The sequence below is a fragment of the Rhinoraja longicauda genome, chromosome 11, assembly GCF_053455715.1.
Source record: "Rhinoraja longicauda isolate Sanriku21f chromosome 11, sRhiLon1.1, whole genome shotgun sequence".
NCBI classification, from domain to species: Eukaryota; Metazoa; Chordata; class Chondrichthyes; order Rajiformes; family Arhynchobatidae; genus Rhinoraja; species Rhinoraja longicauda.
This window is the reverse complement of record NC_135963.1, coordinates 50,543,232-50,559,873: the sequence shown is the minus strand read 5'-3', so window position 1 is coordinate 50,559,873 and position 16,642 is coordinate 50,543,232. Positions and strand designations below refer to the sequence as shown.

Genomic DNA, 16,642 nt, shown 5'->3' with positions numbered 1-16,642 from the left:
TCGTTTTGAAGGCTAAACAGCTGCATGGTGCAACTAAATTGGTAATGCACAGAGTAAGCTGTGCTGCCTCTTTTCCTTGACACGTGAATTTGTTAAATGGGCAGATGTTTGGGGATTACCAGTATAAATGCTGTGAATTCGACCATGGAAATTTCTAATGTGGTCGAACCCAAAGATGTGGGTTGCACTGGGACAGGGCTGTGGAGTCGATACCCAAAACACTCAACTCTGACTCCTTGATTTCTTGTGTATCTGACTGCGACTCCAGTAGCACCAAAATTGCACCGAGTCCACGACTCCGACTCCGACTCCACAGCTGTGGTTGCACATAAAGCTCTTTGTGAAGATATGGTTCCTTTGGTGCAATCGACACTGAGTTCTGATTAGACTAATGAAGGCATTCTTGCATGCTGATCTGTCACTGAATTTCCATTGATCTACATGAAAAACAGCTTCTGAAGAAGGGTCTCGACCCAAAACATCACCCATTCCTTCTCTCCAGAGATGCTGAGCTACTCCAGCATTTTGTCTACCTTTGGTTTAAACCAGCATCTGCGGTTCCTTCCTACACATGTGCATGAAAATTTCAAAATAATGTTCCTTTGTTGATTAATGATGTTAAACTCAATGCAGAATTCACACTGTTTATACAGCATGTCAAAAGGTTTGTATAGTGCTCCCACACTGATGAACACAGACTAGCGTAAAAATGAGTGTTTCTTGGCCGGCTCAGATTGGAAGGCCACAGGACCTATATCTGTGCTCTATTTCTCCAGAACTCTGACTATTTTTGCACTTTGGCAAAAGGTGTCTGTTTTATTTTAAAACAGAGTTGTTCTGTGATAAGTGCTGCACAATTATTCATTTGAAATTCTTTTGAGGGGAATGCTTTGGATGTTCTGCAAAAAGTGAAAGTGGAAGAGAGGAGTGAAATGGTATGCATTTATAGGGAAAAAAACCTGCAGATGCTGGTTTAAAGGGTCTCTTCGAAGGGTCTCGACCCGAAACGTCACCCATTCCTTCTCTCCCGAGATGCTGCCTGTCCCGCTGAGTTACTCCAACATTTTGTGTCTACCTTCGGCATGCATTTATAATCCTGAGGAATCGAAAATAGAGTTAAGATGTATTTTCTTCATCTTGTGGCAGATCAATAATGGTTTTTTTTAAATTGCTGCATGCATGTACATCCAGTACAAGAACGGGCAGCACTTCTGTAGATACTCCTGTGAATTTGATGAGCTTTATTCTGGACCACGGCTCCCAAAATGCTGCTAAAGATGTTGAGTTTATGACTTTGTGATCACGAAAGAGCATGGATAGTGATGTATGTGCAGTTAAGTAATATGTGGTATTTGGAAAGTAGTTGGAGGTGATCCAATTGATGCCTTTGTCTTTCCAGATTATGGAAGTTTTTAAGCTGCCACTGTTAACGAAGCCTGGGTGGTGAGTTGCAGCAGTGGATTCTTCAGGTGGGGGGTGGGTGAGGTGCAGACAGACTGTCCTAAGCATCATTATCATCTTTTGGCTACATTTTTTTAAAAAATCACTTTGAAATCGCTATTCGTTTCATTGTATGGGGAGACTGATAAAAAAAAATTGTGCTTAAAAAAAATTGGTTCCTTACCAAAGCTTTGTTTTGTTGCAGGAATTAAGGATTCTGTGCACTTTGCCCTGTGATATTTGTTCTCTGGTTTTTATCATATTTCCTCCCAGGCAGATGTGAAAAGCTTCTGTTGTACATGAGGTATTTATTTCACAAAATACTGGAGTAACTCAGCAGGTCAGGCAGCATCTCAGGAGAGAAGGAATGGGTGACGTTTCAGGCCGAGACCCTTCTTCAGACTAATGTCAGGGGGGCGGGACAAAGGAAGGATATAGGTGGAGACAGTAAGATAGAGGGAGAACTGGGAAGGAGGAGGGGAAGAGAGGGACAGAGGAACTATCTAAAGTTGGAGAAGTCAATGTTCATACCACTGGGCTGCAAGCTGCCCAAGCGAACTATGAGGTGCTGTTCCTCCAATTTCCGGTGGGCTTCACTATGGCACCGGAGGAGGCCCATGACAGAAAGGTCAGAGTGGGAGTGGGAGGGGGAGTTGAAGTGCTCAGCCACCAGGAGGTACATGAGGGATGCACTAACTCCAACTTGGGTTAGGATTGAAAATGAATTGCTCGGGGCGTGTTTATAATTTGGATCGACTCAATTTCTACATTCAAACCATGTTCACATTATTCCTTAATATGAATTACAATCCTCCAGCTGAGCTCGGCAAATGGGAAAAGGTTCAGCTTATAAAATCTAACTGGCAGTTTCAAGGCTTGGGGGAGAAAAACAGCTGATCTGGTGATTTGGATTTTGCGAGCTGAGCACTTCCTGTAATTGAGTACATGAACTGAATGCACAAAATGGATAAATCCAAATTATAAATGAACCCTAAAAATTCACTTCTGCTCAAATGGGTTTAGATTTGGTGTAGCTACTATTGGTGTGGGAAGGAGCTGGTTTTGGTTGTGCCAATCTGCAAGAAAACCAGCTTTCCCTGCATTACGAAGTCAAATAAGAATAACATATGATGAATGTTTGACGGCACTGGGCCTGTACTCCCTGGAGTTTATAAGGATGAGGGAGGACCTTATTGTAACGTACCGAATAGTGAAAGGCTTGGATAGCGTGGAGGTGGAAATGATGTTTCCACTAGTGGGAGAGTCTAGGACCAGTGGTCATAGCTTCGGAATGAAAGGATGTTCCTTTAGGAAAGAGATGAGGAGGAATTTATTTAGCCAGAGGGTGATGAATCTGTGAAATTCTTTGCCACAGAAGGCTGTGGAGGCCAAGTCAGTGGATTTTTTTAAAGCAGAGATAGATAGATTCTTGATTAGTACGGTGTCAGAGGTTATGGGGAGAAGGCAGGAGAATGGGGTTCGGAGGGAGAGATAGATCAGCCCTGTTTGAATGATTTGATAGATCAGCCCTGTTTGAATGGCGGAGTAGACTTGATGGGCCGAATGGCCTAATTCTGCTCCTATCACTTACGGCCGGGATATAAACAGTAAATGGTGGTTGGTTGAGGAATATTGAAGTAAAAAGGGGCCTTGGGTGTTCTGTAGTTCCCTGAGAGTGGCAGCACAAATAGATAAGGTGGTGAAGAGGACCTATGACATGCTTGGCTTAATAGGTTGGGGCATAGAAAATAACATTTGGAACAAAATATTGTATCTTTACAAAGCACTGGTTAGACTTCACTTGGAGCATTCTGTACAACTCTGGTCATCACTAGAGGCTGGAAGTGGTTGCATTGGAGAGTGCAGAGAAGACTCACCAGGATGCCGCCTGGATTGGAGGTTAAAGGACCACATTGGGTAGGCTGGGTTGCTTTTCCGTGAAGTGGATTTTTTTTTGTACCTGATAGAGGTACAGAAAATCTTTAAAGGCGTGAATGGAATAAATGTTTTTATTATTCCATGGCAGGAGTATCAAAAATACAATGGCATAATATCAAGGTGACGGGAGGGAATTTAAGGGGAAAGCTTTTTTATACAAATTGAGGTCTGGAATATGCTGCCACAGATTGTGATGCAGCCAGATACAATCACTATGTTTTAAAGACATTTGGGAACTTAAACGGGCAAGACGAAGAAGGATGCAAACCTAATGTAGGCAAATGAGATTGTTTAGCTGGGCAGATGGGTGGGCACAGATGTGGCGGGACCAAGAGCACATTTCTGTGCTGTTTAGCTCTGTTTCGATAACTCTGCCTTGCCTCTGCACACATTCGCAGACACCATGGACCTGCAGCTGCTAAGGTAACATGAAAATGACCTGAACTTGCTCACAGTAGATGCTGTTTCTCCACTAATCTCACCATTTGGAAGCAGCGTCGAGAACATTGAGATAACTGATTTATCTAGATCCTGGCTGCATTCCTGTTAAAGGCACCAGCTGAGCCCCCCCGAAAGCCAACACAAATGTATAACAGCAATTCCAACTGCCTTGTTTGCCACTTCTCAGTGATCAGTCAACTGCACAATCTTGAGCTCTGCTCCATCTGCACAGAGATTAGTAAAACTGTACTGTGGATTGAAGGCCTCAATTAACTAATTCCAGGGAAGATTTTTTTTCCTTTCTGTCGCTGTCTTTAAGAAGACCTTTGGGATTGAGGAAGAATTGATTCCCTCTCCAATTCATTGGTGTCTGATGAAATGAGTGTGGGACTCATTACAGATGAGGAGGAAATGCTGTCAGATTTCAGGTTGGTGGGTCAGCAACACAAGAGACATTGAGACACAAAAAGCTGGAGTAACTCAGCGGGTCAGGCAGCATCTGTGGAGAGAAGGAATGGGTGACGTTTTGGGTCAAGACCCTTCTTCACTCTGTAGAAGGATCTCGACCCAAAACGTCACCCATTCCTTCTCTCCAGAGATGCTGCCTGCCCCGCTGAGTTACTCCAGCTTTTTGTGTCTATCTTCGGTTTACACCAGTATCTGCAGTTCCTTCTTACACATACGAGAGACAGTGTTCCTTCTGCCATTTTGCTGAGCTTCTGCATGTTCCCAGCAAAGACACCAGAAGTTGACAGTGTTCTCCAAGTCTTTCCTTCTCCAATTTGACCAGTCATGGGATTCCATGCGTTGGTTAGGGTGTTGTACTTCTTTCAATGAAGTGCTTTTGAGAACGTACACGGTTTTTTACCTGTTCTCTTGCTGAGACGTCTTTGTGGAGACTGCTTGTTTTGGAACTCTCATGATGGGCATGTGAATAATTGTCCTTGTTAATTTGAGCTGATTAATAGTAGTTTGAGCTGCAACGCGGGGCTGTTGGCCTGGGAGAGGATGTTGATATTGGTCCATTTACTGTAGATTTGGAGGATTTTGAAGACTACATTGGTCTTGGGAGCATAGAGGACGGTGCGTACTCTCACCTTGAGCTTTGTGCCACATATTAGGTCTTGACTTTTGAGAGCACTTTCTTCTTCAGATATTCAAGGGCATGAGAGGCAATACTGAATTTCTCAATGGACGTATGAAAAATTATCCATTTTGCTAGGATCTTGATTTAGATCTTTATTGTCAGGAAGGGGGGGGGTGTTTTTTTTGTAACGGGGAAGGTTAGAGGGGATCATTTTGGTTGTGGATGCATAGTGTAAGGCCCATTCTGCTGTATGCTTAAAGCAAGATGTCTAGGGACAGCTTGGCCTCTGAGAAAGTGCACAATACGTGTTTTCCATGTCTTGCAGCTCAGTGACCAATGTTGCAGTGACTTTAATTCTGTAATGAGGTTGATTTAGGATGAACAGTTTCCCATTTGCTCTACAGATAAACTCCACTCCCGCACAAAAGTTACTGAAGACGAGCCATTTTGCAGAGAAAAATACTCCACTTGCTTCATGACCCTAGTAAGACTTTCAGTTGAATTGTGCATTGTTTTGGACTGTATACCACAGGAGGAATATTGAAACAACAGAGGATGATGCTGGTTCTCTAGGCTGTTTAGTGTGAAGACCAATCCCTTCAACAGGGAAGATTGAGGGAATTCATTAGAGGATTGAAAGATGAAGAGTGAGAGCAAATGGAAACTGACTCCTCTGAGCGGCTGAGTTCCAGAACAAATGGATACACATTTAAAATTTCGGATAGTAAACAAGAATGCTTGTTTTTACATGCAGGTGATGAAATGCAAAGATCACTTTAGTATTTGAAGCTGAGACTATGTTAATGTTCCAGAAGTGCACGGTTGACTATGAATAGTGTCAAGAGTTCTCTCTCATAATATTCCATGAGAAGTGGAAAACCAGATTTAAAAATTATAACATGCCATTTCCTGCAACTTCCTTTCTCCATTATCTCCACCTCTTAGTATTGAATAGATTGCAAAAGTTCACGAAGACATAAAAAATGAAGCTTCAGTCTAGGAGGGTCCTGGCCCAAAACATCATCTGACAATTTCCCCGAAACAATATCTGTCCTTTTCTCTCCAATGACACTTCCTGGCCTGCAGACTTCCTCCTTATTGCCCAAAGGTTCATTGCTTAGGTGTGAACAATAGGAATGTGGATGAGATAATGGTGGCTCTGGCTCCTGTAGAATTGTACAGCATTTCTGGATTTGCGTGTGTTTTAGTGGAAAACATGTAACAATTGGTCTGTGTTGATGAATTCTGGACTCTTTACAAAAAATCTAAAACTCTGAAACTTCAGCATGCATGGAACTTTGATGCCAGACTAACACATTTTCAAGACTTAAAAAAACACAAAATGCTGGAATGATTCAGTGGGTCAGGCAGCATCTCTGGAGAACATGGATAGGTGACGTTTCACAGAATGCTGGAGTAACTCAGCGAGTCAGGCAGCATCTGTGGAAAACATGGATAGGTGACGTTTCACAGAGTGCTGGAGTAACTCAGCGGGTCAGGCAGCATCTGTGGAGAACATGGATAGGTGAAGTTTTGGGTCAGGACCAATCTTCAGTCTGACCCTCTAAGTTATTCCAGCATCTGCAGTTCAATTGTTTCTCAATTTTTCTAAATATTCCAGACCATTGGATGCCAATTCTGTTAGTGCCCCAAAACGTTTTTAATTGACTTTTTATAGACATTTCATTGTAATAAACACCAAGATAATGGTAGAGTGTGGTGACTCTTTGCTGTCTCATCCAATACAAGTGCACTCCCTTTTAAATTCTTTCTGCCTGTAAATCTATCACCATTTCTAAGTGGTCGAATTATGTTTTATATTCTGCACTTTGTATCTTCCCCTTTGCTCTACCTATTGTACTTTAAGTATTGTGGTGTGCCTCAGGGTTCGGTGCTGGGCCCGTTACTGTTTGTCATCGACATCAATGATTTGGATGAGAACATACAGGGCAAGATTAGCAAGTTTGCTGAAGAAACAAAAGTGAGTGGTTTTGCAGACAGTGAAGATGGTTGTGAAAAATTGCAGCAGGATCTGGATTGATTGGCCAGGTGGACTGAGGAATGGTTGATGGAATTTAATACAGAGAAGTGTGAAGTGTTGCATTTTGGGATGTCTAACAAGGTCAGGACTTGCACATTGAATGGTAGGCCTCTGGGGAGTGTTGTAGAGCAGAGGGATCTAGGAGTACAGGTGCATGGTTCCTTGAAGGTCGAGTCGCAGGTAGATAAGGTGGTCAAAAAGGCTTTTAGTACATTGGCCAAGTTGGGAGGTCTTGTTGCAGTTGTATAAGACCTTGGTGAGACAGCATTTAGAATATTGTGTTCAGTTCTGGGCACCAGGAAAGATATTGACAAACTTGAAAGGGTTCAAAAAAGATTTACAAGGATGTTGCCAGGACTAGAGGGTGTGAACTATAGGGAAAGGTTGAGTAGGCTGGGTCTCTATTCCATGGATCGCAGGAGGACGAGGGGGGATCTTATAGAGGTTTACAAAATCATGAGAGGAAATAGATCGGGTAGATGCAGAGTCTCTTGCCCAGAGTAGGGGAATCGAGGACCAGAGGACATAGGTTCAAGGTGAAGGGGAAAAGATTTAATAGGAATCCGAGGGGTAACTTTTTCATACAAAGGGTGGCGGGTGTATGGAACAAGGTAGTTGAAGTTGAGACTATCCCATCGTTTAAGAAACAGACAGATACATGGATAGGACAGGTTTGGAGGGATATGGACCAAGCGCATATGTAGCTGGGACATTGTTGGCTGGTGTGGGCAATTTGGGCCGAAGGGCCTGTTTCCACAGTGTATGAAACAGTGATATGAAATAGAGTGACTCTGTGAATCTAAGTCTGCAAAAGGGTTGCTGCCTGACCCGCTGAGTTACTCCAGCACTTTTTCTCTTCTATGGTACTTGAGTTTGACGTGATTGTATTTATGTGTAGTATTATTTGATCTGCTTGGATAGCAACTTTTCACTGTCCCTTGGTGCACGTGACAATAATAAATCTAAACTTAACTTTCCAGTAAACCAGGCAAGTTTAATGGAAGAACAGGAAGTGAAGCTGCAGAGAGTGGAAAGGGAGCAGGGCAAACATCACACGTGAGCCAGATGCCAAACTAACAAGATTTTCAAATAATTGGATAGCAGATTATCAGAGTTGTTTAACTGATTTGAAAGAATTGGCTGTTCGATTATTCATAATCTTTTGAATCATTACATTGTACATTTGCATTGTTTGCCGTACTTCAAGCTCTGAGTTTTTAATATATTTGATGGCAACACTTCTACTATGTTTGCTATTTTAATTAAATTAATGCATTCTCACAGATATATTCACCGAGTGTAAGGAAAAATGGCAAGTCACAATACGTTGAACCCTGAAGCATGTGGTGTACGAGTCTCCCTGGTTTTTTTGTGTTGTTCTCAATGTGCAGCCTGGTGAGTTGGGAATTCTACCTCCAGTATCTGCTGCAATCTCCTGAAATATGTTTAATATTTAATGAACTGAGTACTGCCGCTGTTATATATAAGATTGCAAAGGAAGGTAAAGAAAATGATGCAGTAATGCAGTTTTTGTTGTCTGCTAGTTTTAATTGTAACTATTGAGATGTTTAAAAATTGTTTGGAAGTCTGTGTAAAGCTGGTTGTGGTTGGTGTGACTCTTAATACAAGGAAGTTATTTTACACTCTTCTTTATTGCCTCTAAGCGATGGAGGGTTGTGTGAGCCAGCTGGGGATTGCCATGGCTCTTGCAAGCCACCGAAGAAATAATGGGGGATGGGTAATCTCGTAAAATGGTACCCACTACAATGATCTCGTTCTGGAGTAAGATGGTACCCTCTACAATGATCTCGTTCTGGAGTAAGATGAGTGACCAAAAAAGACACACGAGGGTAGTTACTCAAATAAGAATGGAGGTTCAAAGGTAGTGAGGACAAAATACTCAGCAGCAACTGTTTGAAAACTTACCACAAATAGATGCTGGAAACCTGAAATGCTTTCTAATTGAAAAAAAATCTCTTCTCACCTCTGCCAGAGTTTCACTGGATCATTGTTTAATGATAAAGACCAAGAACTAAGACCAAGACCATCTTTGACAGGTTGGCTGTCACCAATTTTAGGATAATACAGAAAGATATACATCATGGAGACCACCTGAATGAGGGTCACCAATTTTGCACTTTGTTTAAATATAATGTGAACTTGAAATATGGATTATTTTGACATGACTTTGTTTATTCTTTGTTTCATTTGATCAGCTTTGCATTGCATTTTTATTGATGTTGCAATCTGCCTTTCGGAAAGGTGTCAGATATTTGGTTCAGCTAGTAACTAACAGGAACTCGTGTGAGGTACTGGCCTAAGTTAGACGTGTTGAATTTAGTTTTCCAGATGCAGTTTAAAATTTATTCCTGAACTTTTTATACTGTGTCACCACAGATGCGTTAGTTCCTTGTTCTCTTGATCATTCTCTTCAAAGCAAACGTGTTCAGAGAAGCTAAGAGTCCCTTAATAGATGCTGATTATAGGGTCATAGGGTCATTGAGCGTGGAAGCAGGTCGGCCCAACGTACCCACACCGGCCAACATGTCTCATCGACACCAGTACCACATGCCTGCATTTGGCCCATATCCCTCTAAACTTGAGGGATCCTTCAAAGCAAAAATGTTGAATATAGGATTTCTTAATCTGGCTGTTCTGTTGTCACTGTTAAATATTGCTTCTGATATAAATTACTTCTTTGGTGATTGAGTTGCAGAGATGGGAAATTTTTGCTTTTGATCACATTTTGGCAACACTTTGAATTGAATAGAATAAATTTTATTAGCCAAGTATGCATACATACAAGGAATTTGCCTTGGTGCTTTGCTCGCAACACAATATACAGTAAACAATTAAGAATAAAACATTATAATTTAAACGTGAAGAATGAAATAAAATACCAGGGCAAAAGGAGGCTACGGACTTTTGGTTGTTAATAGAGCTACTACTCGCGGGGAAAAAAGCTGTTTTTTATGTCTGCCCGTGTCTGGCTTTGACAGTCCGGAGTCGCCTTCCAGAGGGAAGTGCTTCAAAGAGTTTGTGGCCAGGGTGAGAGGGGTCAGAGATGATCTTGCCCGCTCGCTTCCTGGCACTTGCAGTGTACAGTTCGTCGATGATGGGAAGGTTGCAACCAACAACCTTCTCAGCTGATCGAACAATCCGTTGCAGCCTCCGGATGTCGTGCTTGGTGGCTGAGCTAAACCAGACCATGGTGGAGAGGTGAGGACAGACTCTACGATGGCAGTATAGAATTGGACCATCATTGCCTGTGGCAGATTGTTTTCTCAGCTGCTGCAGGAAGTACATCCTCGGTTGGGCCATTTTGACTGTGGAGTCGATGGTGGCCTCCCATTTAAGGTCCCTGGAGATGATGGTTCCAAGGAACTTAAATGACTCCACAGGTGTGACTGTGGTGTTGTTGATGGTGAGTGGGGGGAGGGGAGGGGGAGCTCTCCTAAAGTCTACAATCAGTTCCACTGTCTTAAAAGCATTGAGCTCCAGGTTGTTGCGATGGCACCAGGATGCCAGCTGTGTCACTTCCTGTCTGTAGGCAGATTCCTCCCCATCCTGGATCTGTCCAATCAGGGTTGTGCCGTCCGCAAACTTGAGGAGCTTGACAGAGGAGTCTGTGGAGGTGCAGTCGTTGGTGTAGAGAGAGTAAAGGAGAGGGGAGAGTACGCAGCCTTGTGGTGTTCCTATGCTGAGGGTCTGCGGGTCCAAGATGTGCTTTCCCAGCCTCACATGCTACTTCCTGTCCGTCAGGAAGTTGATGATCCACTGACAGAGGGGTTCAGGCACAGTCAACTGGGAGAGTTTGGAGTGTAGTAGCTCTAGCACAATGGGGTTGAATGCAGAGCTAAAATCCTCAAACAAAATCCTTGCATAGGTCCCGTGGCAGTCTAGGTGCTGGAGGATGAAGTGCAGGCCTAGGTTGACTGTGTCATCCACTGCTCTATAGGCCCGGTATGCAAACATTTTCGATCTTCGTACAAAGTAAACATCTACCTTTGAATAATTTTGCAAACATTCTGAATTTGGGGCTTTTTTATGGGTTGTCAGGTGTAAATAAGTGTAATCTTACCATTATCTTCGACTTGGTTTGCACAAATTTTCATCTTCCCTTTTTTCCTACATCTCTTCTGCTAGAATGTGTTTTATAGTATTGCACCGTTTTGACTTCAGATGGTGAGGTTACTTGACCTGGTAGTCTGGCACTAATTACAGTGAGCCTTGAATCCTGGGTGATTCCCATCAACCTGCTGAAAGGGCAACTGCACGAAAGAATTCTCGATTCAAGTGAGAAGTAAAAAGCTAAAATTTAGTAATATTTTTTTAACATTTTGTGGTGTGCAAAAATAATGATCGGCACATTTTTGGTTTGAAATGGTTGACATTTAAACATAAAAATAAACATTTTAAAAGCCATTGTTTTAAAATGAAATAAAAAATTACATGTTAATTTAGTTATTGAGGTTACTGAGGTTATTTGATTGTTGTGGCTTGCGTGGCAGTTTAGAAACTTGCTTCCAGCACACGTTACAAACCAGGGGAGCACACTGGAAATGGTTGGTAACCATCTGTGGTTCTCAGGCTGATTTTTGAAGATCCTGCTGGAAATGGTCTCAAAACAATGCATGCTGGTGAAAGAACAAGAAACCAGGGACAGCTATTTCTGGATTTCTCTATCTTAATTGCATATTTTGGATGTTGTACTTTTAATTGCAAATAACAATAGTGAACGCTGACAGCTTAATTGTGGCTGCAAATCTGGGTCATTAATTTACCTCCCTATGGGTTAGCTCTGTTTACTTTGAGGAAGAAAATACCATTCACTCTTTAAACAAGACCCAAGCCACAGTAAGTTTAAAAAAATTAAAATAAACTAAAATAATTACAAATCAAATGAATCATTAAATAATATCAGAATTAATGTTAAGGATGTAAATCACTCAACATTGTAAAGGTGATGAATCTAAATAGAGCAGAATTGGATAAGAATCAGAATATGTGATATTTACTATAATCTATTCTTATAAAAGAACAGCACTGCTGTTTATTAAATTTTTTAAAATCAATTAAGGTTCAAAATATCTCAACTGTAAGATAACACTGCCAGCAAATAATTTTCTTTCTTTGAGCAATTAGCATTCCCTTTTTAACATGGAATGTGAGGGTAATTACATATCAGCAACTTGGTTAGAAACAATTTCAAAATAGTTCATAGTACAAAAGACATGAACCTCTTGTTCCATCTGATAATGTGTGCCCTGAAAATCCATTTGTGAATGCCAAGTCTTGCCCTAGCCCCCTCCCTGCACCACCGCTATGCCCCCGCCATTTCCTGTAGTAAATTGTAAGGCTGAAGATAAGGTGGTGGTGGGTGTATGCCAGAGGAGGTAATTGGGGCTGGGACTATCCCAACTATTAAGAAACGATTAGATAGATACATGGATAGGACAGGTTTAGAGGGATATGGACCAAACACATGCAGGTGGCACTAATGTAGCTAGGGCATGTTGGCCAGTGTGGGCAAGATGGGCCGAAGAGCCTGTTTCTGCACTTTCTCACTCTACAATAACAAAGGTGCACGAATCATCTAAGGAAGTGTTACAGAGTTTACATGTTTAGACAAAAATCTATGGAGTATTTTGCAAATATTTTTCCCACTGAGCTATAATTAACACATTGGGAGTTGTAATGGCATAAACCATTGAATTTCTGCACCGTTGTTCTACTGGCTGCTGGGTTCTGAGGCTTAAGATGCTGAGATGTTCCTTGACACTCTAATGAGGCTTGAATAAACTTGTCGCAGTCCATGCTTGCTGGGAAGGAACAGGACCATTAGATGTAGATAAAACTTGAGGAAAGAAACGTTACACTTTTAAGAAGAGAGAGGGTGAAAAGAGGATATTTTTCTAGCGTAATGAGCTTACAAAAGGGTCTGTTTGGTTTAACAGCTTCCAAGTGTGTGAGAAGAACAGTCAATTTAGTAGGTGAAAGGACTGTGACGAGCTTCCAGAACCATGCAAAAAGGAATTGTGGTAATTGGGCACAGATTTATGTCTCTTGTAAGAGGATGTACTGTGGTAGTGAGTATATTGAGTACAAGTGTCCCAATTTTGAACTCATTCCTGTTTTGAATCATCGGATAAAAAGCATCCCTCCCTCTTAATTACTGTCTAGTGACCCCTATTGGAAAATTTCCACGTGGACAGGCTTGGATTCAGCTGTGGTACTCCAGGTCAAATGGAGGGCTGGGTTCCAATGTGAATGTTGACAGGTGAACTGCTGGAAAGAACTGTTTCCGAGAAATTGGGACACTTCCGGGGGAAGAAGGTGGGAAGATTGCAGGATGTAGTGGCAAAGTAGAAAGGACTTGAAGGTGTGAACTGAATTTAACTGATTTGTGGGAAGGAACTGCAGATGCTGGTTTGAACAGAAGATAGACCCAAAAAGCTGAAGGAACTCAGCGGGTCAAACTGCATCTCTGGAGATAAGGAACAGGTGATGTTTCGGGTTGAGACCCCGGCCCAAAACATCGCCTATTCCTTTTCTCTAAAGATGCTGTCTGACCCGCTGAGTTACCCCAGCTTTTTGTGTCTATCTTGAATTTAATTGATTCCCACTAAGTCTAACCTTTGCTAACAGAGGAACAGTGAAGTCTGTCAATTATAGTTTGAACCTGAATGTTGGTTTTATTTCTTGCAGAGTGCAGCAGCAGCACCAAGTCCAGTGCTCGGAAACATTCCTCCCAGTGATGGGATACCAGGAGGCCCCATTCCCCCAGGCTTTTTTCAGGTAAAAAAAAAAGTTGTATTTTCCTAATTGTTTTGACCCATTTATGCCAGATTTAACAAAACCTGTGTGTGTTATAAGATACTATTTTTTCTGAAAAAGTGTCATTTGTTTCTTTGAAGAGTTTACTGTGGTGGGGAAAGTTATGGGTGATTTAGAACACACTCGATGTGTCTTCAATCAGTTGATCCAGTTTGATGGTGTCTGTGATTGAATGGGTGAGCCATGCACCATTACATTTTGCAGGCCGAGAGTCCGAGATTCAAATGGGCAGCTAAAAATGGCAGGCGGGTGGAAAAACAAAGTTTCCTTCTCGGTTGGGTATTCTCAATATCCAAATTATGGTCTGCTTGCAGTTTTAAACTGCTGCTTTTTAATCTTATTTTTATCTGTGGTAGTTTGTAAGTTTTGCTCGATGCATTTGCGTGGTTGAAGGTGCCTGGATGAGCTTGAGATGTCCAGCAGGCAGCCTGACAGTGATCTACTTTCTGTCCACTAATTCCACATTGGAGTCTTGTATCAGTGAAGGTGCTGATGAAGCCGAGTGAGAGGCCCCTGTGATCTTTTTAATGATTAGTGTTTCCTTTATTAAATGTTTAAAAAAATTAAGCACTTTATAATTTCAAAATGTCCCCTAAACCCATTACAGCCAATTAAGTGCTTGCAAAGATCAATTGCCATTGAAACATCCAAAGGTATTAATATAGGAGTCTTTACACTGAAAAATCAGTCAGAATCATGCACAGAGAAATAGGACTGTCAGCTCACCGAGTCTGTGCAATGAAACACCCATTGATACTAATTTTAAATAATCTCTCTTTCTCCTTATGTTCCCACCAATTGCCCTCAAATTGGGCCACTCAGTTGCACATTAAGGGGCAATTTGCAGTGGCCTGTTAACCTTGATCCTGCTGTCTTTGTGACAAGGAAATCAGACCACGTGTGAAGAAACCAGAGCATCGAGAGAAAACTGAATTGGGGACAGGAAATACGTGCATGCTCCATACAGACGACCCTTGAGGTCGGGATTGAGCCCGGGTTCCTGGAGCTGTGGAGCTGCAGCTCGGTTAAGTGCACCGCCGTTACACAAGAAAATGTAGGAGCATTTTGCAGGAGCATTATTGAACAAAATTGATCCAGGGTCTCATGAAAATGGGGCAAGTGGTCAGAGGTATATTTAAAGGCACATCTCCGAACTTGGTTCCTTGACAGCTGAAGGCAGAGATTACAATGATAGAGCTGTGAAAAGCTGATCATTGCCAAAATTCAAGGAGGACAGTTGGCACAAGAGATTATTATTATAGGGATAATGATGGACAAGGCTATGGAGGAATTAGAAAATGAATGTTTAATTTCAAAATTAATTTTGAGAAAGTCAGTCAACATTGGGTCAATGATGAGTAGAACTTAGTGAAAGTTGAGACAGAGGCAGCAACATTTTAGATTCCATCCAATTTATGGTAAGTATGCTGGCCAGAGGAGTGGTGATTGTCACAGATGCAAACAGCAAGAGTGAGAGTTTGAGAGGCTAGCCAAGCCGAGGGAAAGGATGGCGATCAGGAATCATTGAAATGAGATTGACAATGACATAGATGTGCAGTGTGATGCTGTGTGATGCTCATCCCGAGATTAAACAGAAAACAAAGACTGCAGACAATCTTATTCCATTTTTGTTATTTGCCAGGAAAATGAACGAAGTTGGTAGCAAAGGGAGGGGTTTGCAATTCCGAAACGAAGGCAATGGGTTTAAATTTTCCAAGATCATGCGGTGTTCTGTGTTGTTGTTGTTGAATGGAAAGATTTGCATTCCCAACAGAAGAGAAGATACTTCGTGCACGATTCCTCAACAGTCCAGACCATCATCTGACACTTTTACTTACCGACCACAAATTGAGTCATAGAATCAAAAGAAGGGATTGCTTTCTTCAAGAAATATTTTTGTTCATGGAATTTGGAACTCGTAGTTGAATTGGCATCAGGATTGGGTGTATTTTGCTAGATCTAGTATTTGTCCCAGCTAAACCTGCCTTTGAGCTTACCCATATTTCTGTTATGTTTTCTAACATATGTTCATGTAACAACAATTAGGAATTGGCCATTTGTCCCTCCAACCTTGCTGTGTTATTCAACTTAGTTTATACTTATTCTCCAGCCTTGTCCCCATTTCCTTTGATATCAGCTTCTTTTGTTTTAAAATTCTCCACTTTGTTTTAAATTCCATCTAGACTTTGCCCTCATTTCTCTTTCTATCTTCCCAGCCCCATTAATCTCATGCCCATGTTCACCTCCAATTCTGGCCTTTGCGCAATGGTCTGCCATTCAATGCCACCTCAGAGGGGCATTGACATTTAAGCTCTGACATTTTCTCCTTAATTCCCTCTGTCTCTCATCATATTTTGAGGCACTAATTTAAAATTATGGTAACCTGCCCTTGGTTCCCCGCAATGACTTAGTCATACTTTGGTCCTGAGAAATGCCTTGGGATGTTATACTTTGTTTTAAAAGCATATTGCTGTCATGTTGCCTGCTGCCTCAGTTTCTGTAGGTCTAAAATGTTGTCAAGTAGCTGAATTTATATATTAAACAAAAAATGGGGATGCTGGAAATCCTCGACATGCTGGAAATACTCAGCAGGTCAGGCTACACCTGTGGGAAGAGAACAGTTAACCTTTCAGGTTTCAGGTTTGATCCTGACACGTTAACTTTGTTTCTCTTCCCACAGATGCAGCCTAACCTGCTGAGTATTACCAGTATTTTATGTTTTAATTGTAGCTGAATTGATATGCGAGTCTGGTGTGAAAAGGCTTTAGACAGGGTAATTCTAGAAAGGATTCTGGTGGTGTTAGTGATCTCTGTGCTGGAGTAGGGAGGAGAAAAAAATCTGAGGAATATAGCAACAC

General features: G+C 41.8%; 1 protein-coding gene across 5 annotated transcripts in view; it reads left to right on the top strand.

The window, feature by feature from the left end:
* Window positions 1-16,642, top strand: part of ssbp3a (single stranded DNA binding protein 3a) — a 167,450-nt gene that overhangs the window by 116,989 nt on the left and 33,819 nt on the right. For all 5 annotated transcript variants that reach the window (XM_078407681.1, XM_078407680.1, XM_078407679.1 and 2 more), the window contains one exon: window positions 13,656-13,745. In XM_078407681.1, the coding sequence (XP_078263807.1) occupies window positions 13,656-13,745 (90 nt within the window). The remainder of the gene's footprint in view (window positions 1-13,655; window positions 13,746-16,642) is intronic.